General features: G+C 39.0%; 1 protein-coding gene and 1 long non-coding RNA gene across 20 annotated transcripts in view; one reads left to right on the top strand and one right to left on the bottom strand.

The window, feature by feature from the left end:
• Window positions 1-13,297, bottom strand: part of CADPS2 (calcium dependent secretion activator 2) — a 535,874-nt gene that overhangs the window by 50,922 nt on the left and 471,655 nt on the right. For 14 of the 19 annotated variants that reach the window (XM_081534079.1, XM_081534077.1, XM_081534071.1 and 11 more), the window contains 3 exons: window positions 12,882-13,037; window positions 10,718-10,865; window positions 3,098-3,172 (listed from right to left, as the gene is read on the bottom strand). In XM_081534079.1, the coding sequence (XP_081390205.1) occupies window positions 3,098-3,172; window positions 10,718-10,865; window positions 12,882-13,037 (379 nt within the window). Of the gene's footprint in view, window positions 1-3,097; window positions 3,173-9,976; window positions 9,992-10,695; window positions 10,866-12,881; window positions 13,038-13,297 lie in introns of all 19 variants that reach the window. The other 5 variants (XM_081534082.1, XM_081534087.1, XM_081534075.1 and 2 more) reach the window with 2 other exon arrangements.
• LOC145523565 (uncharacterized) lies at window positions 2,768-7,701 on the top strand. The gene is made up of 5 exons (XR_014066719.1): window positions 2,768-2,849; window positions 3,910-4,136; window positions 4,643-4,779; window positions 4,915-5,085; window positions 7,403-7,701. It is a non-coding gene; the product is annotated as an uncharacterized LOC145523565 (long non-coding RNA).

Consider the following 13,297-nt stretch of genomic DNA (forward strand, 5'->3'; position numbering starts at 1 on the left):
AATGAAAATTTCAATTCCTCAGTTGCACTAGCCACGTCTCAAGTGCTCCTCAGCCACATGTTACCATACTGGATGGTGCAGGATAAACATTTGTATCATCACAGATAGTTCTAGTGCGTGGTGCTAATGTCTGGAACACCATTTCCTGACTCAAATATACTAGTTTTGTGATTATCCAAATGCATTTGATATAGAAAAATTTAGGTTTCTTACTTTGCCAGAAACAAATGCAGAGATGATGTGCAGCCCTGCCTGCCTTTTCTGCACCCCCATCTCTTCTCCCCCCCAACCAAAACTAATTACAGTCTTCTTGCCTTGTTGCCTATTTAAACCTTTATGAACTGCATGTGTGTGAGTGCATGCTCAGTCATGCCTGACTCTTTGTGACCCCATGGGCTGCAGCCTGCCAAGCTCCTCTGTCCATGGTATTCTCCAGGCAAGAATACTGGAGTGGGTTGCCATTTCCTCCTCCAGGGGATCTTCCTGACCCAGGGATTGAACCCATGTCTCCTACACTAGCAGGCAGATTCTTTACCACTGCACCACCTGGTAAGCCCTATGAACTGCATGAAAAAAAAGTAAAGTCAAAGCGTTAGTCACTCAGTCGTGTCTGACTCTCTGCAACCCTGTGGACTATAGCCCGCCAGGCTCCTTTGTCTATGGAATTCTCCAGGCAAGAATACTGGAGTAGGTAGACATTTCCTTCCCCAGGGGATCTGGCAGATTCTTTATCTTCTGAGCCACCATGGAAGCCCTTGCAATTCAGTAGCTCCCTTTATGCATCATTCTCACGAAAGACAACTTCCATAGAAGGACTGTGCTGATAGTGAGGCTCCATCTGTATAAAATTTCCCTGGATGGCTCACAGACAATGAAGGTGCTCTGTTAACTATGTCCCTTTGGCGGGCTGGTAGTACACTGCTGCTAAAAGCGACGGGCTGGCTAGTCTCCAGGGAGGGCAGGAACCTCCTGGTTCTTCTTCTAGAAGCTCCATTCTCCTGCGGTTCACCTCCTCCCCCACCTGCCAGAAGGTTTTCCTGTTAATCCTCCTTTGCCCTTGTTGGTGAGTGTGTGTTGTAAGTGTAGGTGTTCAGTTCTGGGGTGGAAGCCACCAGAGCAAGAACAGATGGGAGGTGGTGTTAGTCTAAAATCATTTTTCTTGGTGACTTTTTTCCACCTGAAGACCTGCTACCAGAGAATTTGGAAAACACAGAATAAATTCTAAGAAATCCTCCCTACCCTCAAATTAACTATAATCCCACCATCCAGATAAAAGCTCTGTTGACATCCTCATGTTTATCTGTCTTTCTGTATGTGATAACCATTCAGATCATAGTTTCCACTTATAAATATTCAGCTTTTTTCCCATTTAACACTATATTATGAAACTTTAATATTATAGTTTTTGAAAGCAAATTTTCTTAATATGGATGTCCTATAATTTACCACTGATCTCATGTTAGAGATTAAAGCTGATGCCAATTTTTAATTAGAAATAATGTATATATTTCTAACAACTGACAACTATTAATTAATAGTTAATTATTAATATAGTTATTAATAGTTAACTATTAATATTTCTGACAACTATTAATGTATATAAATTTTGTGCATCTCTCTGGGTAGTAAGAAAAAACCACAAAAAGGATTTTAGGTGAATGGGTATCAGTGTACTCAATAGAGTTCTAAACTATCTTCTAGAAAGGTTGTAGCCATTTATACCTCCATATACAGAAAATGTGAGTGTCCCATTTGACCTCTTCTAAAATTGAGTGATAGCTTAAAAACATCTGTGCTATTTTCTAGAAGAAAATGTTATGTAAATTGTAGTTTTTTGGTACTGCTTAAATTAATGAGGCTTAACATTTTTCATGCTTATTGGGCATCTCTATCTTTTCTTTTCTAAGCAACACAGACTTGCGGACTTCCCTGGTGGTCCAGTGGTGCAGAGTTTGCCTTCCAATGCAGGAAGTGTGAATTCGATCCCTGGTTGGGGAACTAAGAACCCACATGCCTTGTGGCTAAAAAACCGAAACATAGAACAAAAGCAATACTGTAGTAAATTCAATAAAGGCTTTGAAAAAAATAAACAACATGTCCTATGTCTGTTTACTGAATTGAAGGTGGCTTTTCCTTTGTATTTTTTTATTCTTTTGCATTCTGTATATACTTCTAATTGTTTTATGAAGCCTGATCTGGGGTTCTTCAGTCATGCATCTGTTCTTACGAAAGTGGCTCTCAGGGACACATCCATCCTCTTTCCTCACTCTTTCAGCTTCCCAGGCTCTCAGGTTGTCCATCTCTTTTCCTATCAGACCCTGATCTCAAATGTCACCTATGGCAGTCTACTCCACCTTAGTGCTAGTGTTAGTCACTCAGTTTTGTCGGACTCTTTGCCACCCTATGGACTGCAGCCCACCAGGCTCCTCTGTCCATGAGGATTCTCCAGGCAAGAATATTGGAGTGGGTTGCCATTCACTTCTCCACGGGATCTTCCTGACCCAGGGTTTGAGCCCAGGTCTCCTGCATTGCAGGCAGATTCTTTACCACCTGAGCCACCAGGGAAGCCCTTAGTGGAATTTTAAATGGAACACTCATTGATACTTCATCTCTACTTATACAACTCAAGGTCACAGCTTTTGTCAAAGATACCTGAAACCTCATACAAGAAATCATGGGAGGCCTCTGGGAGAACCTCAGACATCACCCTGTCAACCTTCTCTGTCCACCTGTGAGACCAGTTCTAGAGTCCCAGTGTTGCCACCACAACCAACAAGCTAATTCCAAGAACTGATGGCCACTCAACTCATCCCTAGAGACAAACAGTAACAGAACGTGAGTGTGAAAGGGTAAGGTGTTACTGGACAAGAGAGTTATTTTGAGAAGGGCAACTGAAAAAAAAAAAGCCAAAATTAATCATAAACAAAACCCCAAAAGTTACTGATGAAGAGTGTTCATAATTTGATCCTAACTTTTCTTAAAATACGAACTTTTTCACATTTACCTTAAAGTTATTATTTCTCTATCAGGTATTTTGAAACCTAAGACATACATTTCTAAAAATTCGCAGTTGAAAATTATATAAAGAATACCTTACCTTAGAAACTAGGAGTGAAATGATTTCTTTTACGGTGTTGTCAATCAAATCATCTATTTTGGAATGGTACTGCTGCTAGATATTAAAAGACAAAGATGCATTAGTTGAAGTGGACACAAAACTTATTTATGTCATTAGGCATAAACGCTTTAAAGCTACTAGTTATGACATATCAGATTTACACAAAATGACCATTTTGCACCTTAGAAGAACAAAACCTTGAAAATGATCCACCCAATCAACACTTTTTACATTGTGGGGTTTGAAAATTTTCCCATGTGCTCTGTTGAGTTAAGCAGCTAATGGGGTTATTATACAGATGAATTGAGTTCTTATTCTTATTCAGACAGAGGAATGTGAAGGATACTTTTTGTCTTCTCCTCTATAATTAAGGTGGCCGAGTATTTTTCTAAAGCGTTGGTTTAGCCGGAGAAGCAAAAAGACTGGAAAGAGATTTAATTAATACAGCATTTCATGTCTGACAACTCTCATTCATAAGTTATTTTAAACGTGCTCTAGAAATAAAATGAGCTCCCAATTGTTCTCCCTGAAAGGACCTTTTTGTCAGCATGGGGAGCGCAGTTTATACAATTCTTACAATATGTTCAAGCAAGGGCAAAATTAAAATTTCATCAACAAAGGTGATAGATGGTAACAAATTAATAGGCCATAAAAGGTACAATGAAACGGCACTCACTCCCCATAGTTTTTTTTTTACTGCTTCCTCATGAAAATGATGCCTTTAAGTAAATGCAAAAAAAAGATGTATTTAAAATAAACCTGAAAGACTCTTTATTTTTTGCTTTCTTTAGAGACTACTAGAGAGTTCTCTTCTTAAATTAGCAGGAGCTTCGGCTTCGGCAGCGTGTGAAGGCACATTCATTGAAACAGTAATTCTTCCGTTAGAAGCATTTATCTGACGGCTGATTGTCCGCAATAGCCACTTCACAGAAAATGTGACTTGTAAAGACTAACCCTATCCTGATGGTTCAAGGCTTCTTGGAACAGCTAACATAATGCATGGAGTAAAAGTACTCAGGTCAGTATAAACATTAGACCAACTTAACAGCTGCTGGTTGAATGGTTTCCAAAGATGCGAGTTTTTGAAAGCTATTTTTCCTTCTGAAAACATGTCTCAAAGTTTCCACACAGAACAAAACATTAACTTAGGTCTGTTCTGGAACACGCAGGAATGAGGTCCCCCCACAGGCTTTCAAAGTGACAAGCCATCATCTACCTGCATAAATAATGAAGAGAGGAGGCAGAATTTTGGAGCACGGGAATTATTTTCTTTTCCTGCTTGTGTGTGTGTGTGTATGCCTGTGCGTATGTGTGTGTGTTGACAAGAGGTCTTAAATTAAGCACACATATATGAACAGGGAACTTTCTAGGCATGTATTTTTCACTCAGGGAAACAAAATACTAAGTGTCTGTCTCACCTAAAGCCTTACTGATCCCCAGATTTGTACTCCCCAAAGGACAAACAAAATGGAAACCTAGAGGGTGGATTCCTCCTGCTGTAGTTTTCTTTTTTTTTGCTTTCAGGACAGCTTGAAGAGAAAGAAAAGGAAAAACAAAACAACAAAACAAAGAAAAGCAAGGTAGACGAGGAAGAGCTTAAAAAACCTGGCCGAAAAACCTGGTTGGTAGTTGAGATGACCAAGACGACCCCAGAGGCACTGGTACAAAAACATCACTTCCCTCTCCCCGTTAGCCCCCTCCTCCTAACTGACAAGGCCTTGCAGGAGCTTATGCAAATGAGCTCTGCCCGGCTCCCCCTCCATGCACTGTCTTTTCATATCCTTCTCTCTCTCCAGATTTGCAGCTGTGCAGCAGGAGGAAATAAAAATAGCAAACTGAGGCTTCTCTTTGGGGTAGAAGAGGAAAGGGATACAGGAGATGGGCTTCAAGCTTCTCTCCTTCCTCTACATGGAAAGTGCTACACAGCCTTCAGAGTCACCTGGAGCTGCAAAGTTTCACCTTCTTGCGTATGCCTTATCCTCAATGTTTATCTCTCTTTGCCAGAAATTTCATTTTTAACTAAAAAAAGAATGAAGTGGCATCAGAAAGCTATTGGATATAGGACAGCAGAGCTTCTACACAGTTGACATTTTGGGGTTGCACTGATTTTTGGCAATTTCTTCAAATCAAGAGATGGGCCACTAAGGAGGTCTTTTATATTCTTTTTATTGAAAGGCAGGGAAAAGCAGGCTCTAGGAGCCATCCAATTCTCCTATAATACACACCTTTAGAGTGCTATTTTCTTTCATGTTTAATCTAGCCAAAAGCAGAGGGAGGGAAAGAGAGCAAGTTAAAAAGGAAGAAACGGGGTGGGAGGGAGGCTTAAGAGGAAGGAATACATATGTATACTTACAGCTGATTTGCATTGCTGTACAGCAAAAATTAACATAATATTGTAAGGCAATTATACTCTGATTTAAAAAGTATATAATTTAAAAAGAGGGGAAAAAAAGAAAAATATACATTTTAAATGTGTTACCCAGGGGGCAAACCTAAATAATATAATGGTTGCTAGGTTGTTTTTTTTAATATGAGATTTTGGTGGTGCTAATGGTAAAGAACCTGCCTGCTGATGCATGAGACACAAGAGACGTGGGTTCAATCCCTGGGTTGGGAAGATCCCCTGGAGTAGGAGATGGCAACTCACTCTAATATTCTTGCTTGGAAAAGTCCATGGGCAGAAGAGCCTGGCAGGCTACAGTCAATGGGGCTGCAAAGAGTTGGCCATGACCCAGTGACTGAGCAGTAGTTTGCTACTGTCAGTTTATCTGATCAGCTCTGACTTCCACTAATACTAAATCTGAAAGCAGCTGGGAACTTCCAGAGTCTGCTCCAGCTGTACAGGTAGCAGATGTGGTCTAGGAGCACTGTGAGTGGAAATGTGGAGGTGGCTTCAGAATTCACATTTTACAAACATACTCTGCAAAGAGAATAACCCAGAAATTCCACATATATGTAACAGAAAGTTAGCTAGAAAAAAGTTATTCACTAGGGGATACAGATGTTTCCAAAGGCAAATATAAACATGCAAAGAAATCAAAACAGGTATGAACAGAATTTATCTGGAAACATGGACATTTCCTAAGCTAAAGTTGATAGGTTTTCATTTAGATTAGCAGTCCAAATTTTTATTCAAAACCTGCCAAGTTTTTGTCTGCAACATTAAAAGGCTATAAAATTTCTATCAGAATATTTCAAATTGGATCAATGATTCTACAAACTGGTACTTTCCAGATCATTCTTAGACTAATTCTTTCCACAACTGACCTCAAAAGTAAACTGTCAGTGCCCTGCTTCTCCATTAGATGACTCTGCACTTAGATTAAGATGAACTTTGATGGTGACTGCAGCCATGAAATTAAAAGAAGCTTGCTCCTTGGAAGAAAAGCTATGACCAACGTAGACAGCATATTAAGAAGCACAGCCATTACTTTGCTGACAAAGGTCCATCTAGTCAAAGCTATGGTTTTTCTAGTAGTCATGGATGGATGTGATAGTTGGAGCATAAAGAAAGCTGAGTGTCGAAAAATTGATGCTTCTGAACTGTGGTGTTGGAGAAGACTCTTGAGAGCCCCTTGGACTGCAAGATTAAACCAGTCAATCCTAAATTAAATCAGTTCTGAATATTCATTGGAAGGACTGATGCTGAAGCTCCAATACTTTGGCCATCTGATGCGAAGAACTGGCTCAATGGAAAAGACTCTGATGCTGGGAAAGATTGAAGGTGGGCAGAGAGAGGGACGACAGAGGATGAGATGGTTGGATGGCATCACCAACTAGATGGACATGAGTTTCAGTAAGCTCCGGGAGTTGGTGATAGACTGGGAAGCCTAGTGTGCTGCAGTCTCTGGGGTTGCAAAGAGTCGGACACGACTGATCGACTGAACTGACTGACTGACTGAGGAATTTTTACTTCATGGAGCCCAGGGAATTCAGATCAGGCACGAGTCTGAAGTCCTGGCCCCCTTACACGTGGGTAAATATCCTCATCTCACCTGACTGTTCTCATGCAGACATGTAAGAAATGAAGACTAGCCAAATGCCAGTGCAATCCAGCATTCTTAAAAATTTTGGTCCTTCTGCTGGGATGATTTTAAAGGTATTGGATTGTTAGTTCTGGAAATGGAAGTATTTTACTGCAACTGAAAACAAATCCCATGTAAGTAGGGGTCCCTGAGTTGCTCCATTAATGTGTTTTCACTTTCAATGGATGGACCATGAGATACAGTGGGTATGACAGCATATGACTGCTGAAGGCCCATGCAGTCATCTGCTCTTTTGCAGGGATGGATAACGAGGATTTCTAAGCACTGGTAGTTTTCGGATCTCCACATGTGTCCCTGAGGGCCTGGCCTGAGATTGCTGACTCATTACACACAGCTGTCACAAGAGCAGATCATTCGCTCACTAATTACTCCATTAAATGCTGTTCCGGGCTGTGGCTGAGAGTGTCTGCATCATCGTATGCCACGTAAGAAAACAGAATCATAATTCAGGAGTCCAGAAGGGGCTTCACTGTGGGTAAGGAGTTGGTAAGCTTTTGTCCCAGCAATGATGATATAATAAATTTACTAGAGATTGTGGAGAGGTAATTCCCTTAAATCTAGAAAAAATAAAATCTGCTAGGTTTACCTACATAGTATACTATATATCTTTATGAGTTTACAAACTGTGTAATAATCTAGTTTTTTCAACAACTTTAATTTGTTGCTTGCTATACAATGGGGTCCTATGCATGGGCTTACCTATGCATGTAATGTATCCATCACTTTGCAATCATCCCCAAACTTGTCTTAAACATGTACAGAGAGGAAAACCCTGTGCAATTACATGTATATATTTCCTGGAGATTAAAAGCAAAGTATAAAATACTTCTTGTGCATGAAAACTCTTGTTTACCACTTTTCAGGGTTGCTAATGGGTTTTACACCTGCACATTTTGAAGTATATTAATTGTGTGAAAGTTGTGGGGAACTAATTGTCTCTGGTGAGAAGGTACAGGTGCAGACATAATGAACAACAGCAGATTACTCTTCAAAATCATCCACCTATTAATGTAAAGAATCATTTGACAATGCAACAATGTTTCATCATTTGTGTGGGTGCCTGCTTTTCTTTCAGAGTACTGGAGTGAGTTGTTTCTTACAGGGGAGGATTTTTTTAAATTGGGGTAAGATTTTTAAAGCAGTGACAAAAAAAATCAGTCTCCTCATTCAACAAATAGTCAGGTACTGCAGTATATGTGAAAACAAGAACAAATGGATAAATGCAGTATTAATGGGAGAGGCAAGATGATTCCATAAACCTGATGAGAAATGGATGTGTGTATAAAGAGACAGACAATGTTCTCAAGCAGATAATAAAAGGTTTACATCTGGCTATAGAAAACCAAGAAGGTGGTTATGAGCCATTGATAGCCAAGCCAGCTGCCTACTCATTCGGATAATTAGAAATAATAAATCATGTTTCAAGAGATTAGAGAATGATAAAACTGAACACTCGATAACACGTATCAGCTCCTTACTGTGTCTGTGAGGTTGTATGCTGTGGTATTAGAAATACACTTTTTCCCCCTGAATTGCTCAAAGAATGAAATACATGGATATGTGCACAAATTATGGCCAAATAGCTAATGTCTGTCTCTTGGTTAAATAAGCACAACATTCAAAATAGTGGATCTTCTTATCCTCTTTGTGTAGTACTGTGTGTCCGACTCATGGACTGTACCCAGGCTCCTCTGTCCGTGGAATTTCCCAGGAAAGAATACTGGAGCAGGTTGCCATTTCCTCCTTCAGGGGATCTTCCTAACCCAGGGACTGAACACATGCCTCTTGCACTCTCCTGTACTGGCAGGCGGATTCTTTACCACTCGTCACCTGGGAAACCTCTTGTCCTCTTAGTGGTTACCTAAGCCCTTCTGCTTGGATTAGAGTTGTTAGTCCAGTGAAAAACCGGTTCTGAGCTTGACTCCCACGTGTCAACTCTAAGACTTGTAAGACTGAACATATCCGTAGAGCACAGAAGCATTTGACTTATGAAAAAATATTTATTTAATCTAGTCAATCCTGTAAGGTATAAAGGGTTTTCAAACAATGTTCCTCCAAGGTTCTGGGTGGTTCCTCAAGAAAACCTGTGTGCGGAAGGAGAAAGGCTCCTGACACAGGCCTGCCCTTCCCTGAATCTGATGATGGTGCTATCCCAGACCATGAGTAGGAGAAAAGGCTGTGTTATCACAGTGGGCATATCCCTCACTGAAATTCACAACTGGGTTCTTCTGTATGGAGTGACCTTAAGAGTGGCCTCCTGATCCTCAAATTTATAGGTTACCCTGTATATATGCTATATGTCATCTATAGCCCCTAACTCTAAATCCTTTTAATACTATTAGTGAAAGTATACACTACATATATATGCATTTTAAAAATGTTAACAATCATGTCAATGTATGGCAAAACAAATACAATATTGTAAAGTTAAAAAATAGAAAATAAACTAATTTAAAAAATAAAAATGTTAACAATCACTCTGCTTCTGAATTTATTCAGAATTTAAAGAAGGGTGAATTCACTTGGTTTTAAATAATTTTATCTTAAAAAAATTGTACAGGAGTCTGTTGATTCTGCAGCTCAACAGGGAAGAAACATTCCTTTTGACATTATTTAAGGTGAAAGTATTTATATGTGTTTTAATGCATCTTTGGGTATTGCTATATAGTACTATACACATACACACCAACCAAAAATCTGAAAATGGAATTATATTATTTTAATTTGAAAAGATGAACATAAAAAAGGTACACTTACAACAATAATAATTCAAATGAAAATGTGTGTGTATTTTTTTTTAAATGAAACTTACCCACTGACTATCAAACTGGATCATGCCATGAGGGAAAATAAAAGACGATGAAGGAGAACATAAGGGAAAAATAAAGAAATGATGAAAAAGTAATTACAATGGCAAAGATGCAACAAAATATTAACTTAAAGAGATAATCTAAGAAAAAGAGATCCATTTCACCCAATCACCACTCTCAACAAAAATAAAATCATGGGGTAAAATAAACTCTATTACTGAATACAGAACCAAACAAAATAGAAATCAAATTGAAACAATGGGGTATTCATTGAAAAAAGCAAAGACCAATTTTCCAGTATATTTCTACTTGATCTTTAAAAAAAAAAAAAGGAAATTTTTGTGTAAATAAAATATGTCATGGGCTATTTTCTGTGGCCTATTTTTTGGATGCAAACTGTGGATACTCTATATTTGTATAAACAAAGCAAGTAGCTTTCTAGCTTTCTCATTTGCTTGTGAAAAGCAAGGTTTATGTAAATACACAACACCTAAGCCATTAAAAGGTATATCTGAAATTCAATGGCCACTTGTAAAATCTGGGGCAGTCTTTGTATTAAAAAGAAGCAACTGATAAGAGCAAAGGATAAAGGGGCATTCCATTATTATAGTACAGAAAAGATCAAACACTTGTATGGGAAACTAGGTCTTTTTCATCTAGTCAAGTGAGAAACTTCTGGAAACAGCATATCCTTCTCTGCCAGGGCACCCTGCATTCTCACATGCGACATTCAATCCACTTACCTCCTGTCCTCCATCCAGGGCACAGAGCTTGGTGCTTTGCTTTTTGGCATCAACTAGCACATTAAACATCGTACACACAGAAGCTGGGATGCGCAAGTCAGTGGTTTTGCTTGCCTTTTGCAGCTTGAGTTCGAATGCGGTTCTTGTTCTGTTCATTAAAACATGAATTCAGAGTAAGAAATCTGACCTGTCCCCCCTGATTTGTAAAAGTGAAATCAACACTATAAGATGCTAATTTAAAACATGCAAATACAGAGTGTGGCATTGCCTGGGAGCTGGGAGGTGGGATGCTCTTCTTTTCAGGTGTCTTATATGAAAGATCAGACTGTGATACTACTTGGATACTCACTCCAAGACAGTTAAGTGAAACTGTGAAGTTTTTCCATTCAAAGTACACACTAGATGTCTGAGTGAGTATCCAAGTAGTATATTAAAGCAGAACAAATCCTCTGTGTGAGGGTTTACCAAATTAAAAAAATAAAAAAAGGACAAGTTTGCATTTAGAGTGTTTTTTTTTTTTTTTTTAAGAAACTGCATAATAGATGATTTGGAAATGGTTTTGCTAAAATGTCCAAGGAATATCCATAGATTTGATACATTAGAATCACAGATCCAAACTTGATGTTTTTTAAACACTAAATAATCTAATTCATGGCCTTGCTTTAAAAAGCCATTAAACATTGGAATGGAATTAAAATGGAATATTACTCAGCCATTAAAAAAATACATTTGAATCGGTTCTACTGAGATGGATGAAACTGGAGCCCATTATACAGAGTGAAGTAAGCCAGAAAGAAAAACAACAATACAGTATACTAATGCATATATATGGAATTTGAAAGATGGTAACGATAACCCTATATGCGAGACAGAATAAGAGACACAGATGCATGGAACAATTTTATGGACTCTGAGGGAGAAGGTGAGGGTGGGACGTTCTGGGAGAATAGCATTGAAACATGTATATTATCATATGTGAAACAGAACACCATTCCATGTTCGATGCATGTGACAAGGGCTCAGGGCTGGAGCAATGGGATGATCCAGAAGGATGGGATGGGGAGGGAGGTGGGTGGGGGGTCCAGGAAGGGGAACACATGTAAACCCATGGCTGATTCATGTCAATGTATGGCAAAAACTATTACAATATTGTAAAGTAATTAGCCCCCAACTAAAATAAATAAATTTATATAAAAAAAAAAAGCCATTAAACATTATTCTAAAGAGAGAATTTTTCTTGCTTTGAAGAATTCAGTATTATCCAGATGTTCCAACCAGAATTTGTTATTCCAATATGCTGCCTGCATTGCTCTTGTATATCTCATGAACAAAGGCAATGGGGAAAATAATGCTAATAGGATGAAATGCTGATTTTGTAAAAAGTATTAACTAAAATGAAAGCGCATGTGGAAGAATTCAAAGCCTCATAACTTATTTCTGGTTAAGTTCTGAAGAATGTAAATGGACACTTGGAACTCATCTGATGTGGATAGAGAATACCAGAAAACAGAACAATTGATGGCAATGATCATCATTGAAGTTTGCCATGCCATTTCACAGCACGTGAACACAGTACGTAATGCATAAAGTACTTAACAGATCTCTTCCATTATGTCTCAGGAAGCATTGCCTTGGGGATTTAAAGCACAGCATTCCCAGAGATAACAATAAGCACAACAGAAAGGATTAATACGGGTATGGGTGCTATGGCTGAGAGCAATGGTTTATTGTTTAGTCGCCAAGTTGTGTCCAACTCCTTGCGACTCCACGGACTGTAGCCCACCAGGTTCCTCTGTTTATGGGATTTTCCAGGCAAGAATACTGGAGTGAGTTGCCATGCCCCTCCTCCAGGGTATCTTCCCAACCCAGGGATTGAACCCGCTTCTCTGATGTCTCCTGCATTAGCAGGCGGGTTCTTTACCACCAGTGCCACCTGGGAAGCCCCAGTGGCAATGGTTAGGAGGCCTGAAAAAAAGTAGTGGGCCAACTGTATCAAGTACATCCATCCTCAGAGTTTAGGTCGAAGTACATAATGTCCTTTAAATTTTGGAAAAGCTATACATATTGAAACCTTTCTTGTGACAGTTATGTAAAAGGTACTTGGTGAAATGTGGTATTTTGGGTGCTTGGCAGAGTAAGCAGCAACTTGAAAATATATATCTACCTTTTGACACAGGCCTCTATCATGTCACTGGCCATTAGTTTAAGTCTTTGCTCTAAGTGATGGGCAAATTCTTGTTCTGGCCAGTGAAGATCAAAGACAAACATTTGCAGTGCATCAAGTTTCCAAAAAAGGTCTTCTGATGTTGCTGAGCCATTGCTAGAAGAAAAAGGAAGAATGACGTTGTGAACTTCCACTATTAGCTGCATGGATCACCCACACATTGCTTTTTTTTTTTCTGTATCAATTGTTGTCAGTGAAAAAATGCTACGTAAAACCTCTAATGATCAATATTTCCTTTGCTCAACCTCCTAATTTTCCCTTTTTACTTCTTCTTAATGAATGAGGCAAAGCAAGGAGAACAAAATAGAAATAGAGCAGTCAAGTTTCATAAAAAGGGGTAAAATAGTGGGTAATGA

Source organism: Giraffa tippelskirchi, chromosome 10 (assembly GCF_054371585.1).
Source record: "Giraffa tippelskirchi isolate mGirTip1 chromosome 10, T2T-mGirTip1v1.2.pri, whole genome shotgun sequence".
NCBI classification, from domain to species: Eukaryota; Metazoa; Chordata; class Mammalia; order Artiodactyla; family Giraffidae; genus Giraffa; species Giraffa tippelskirchi.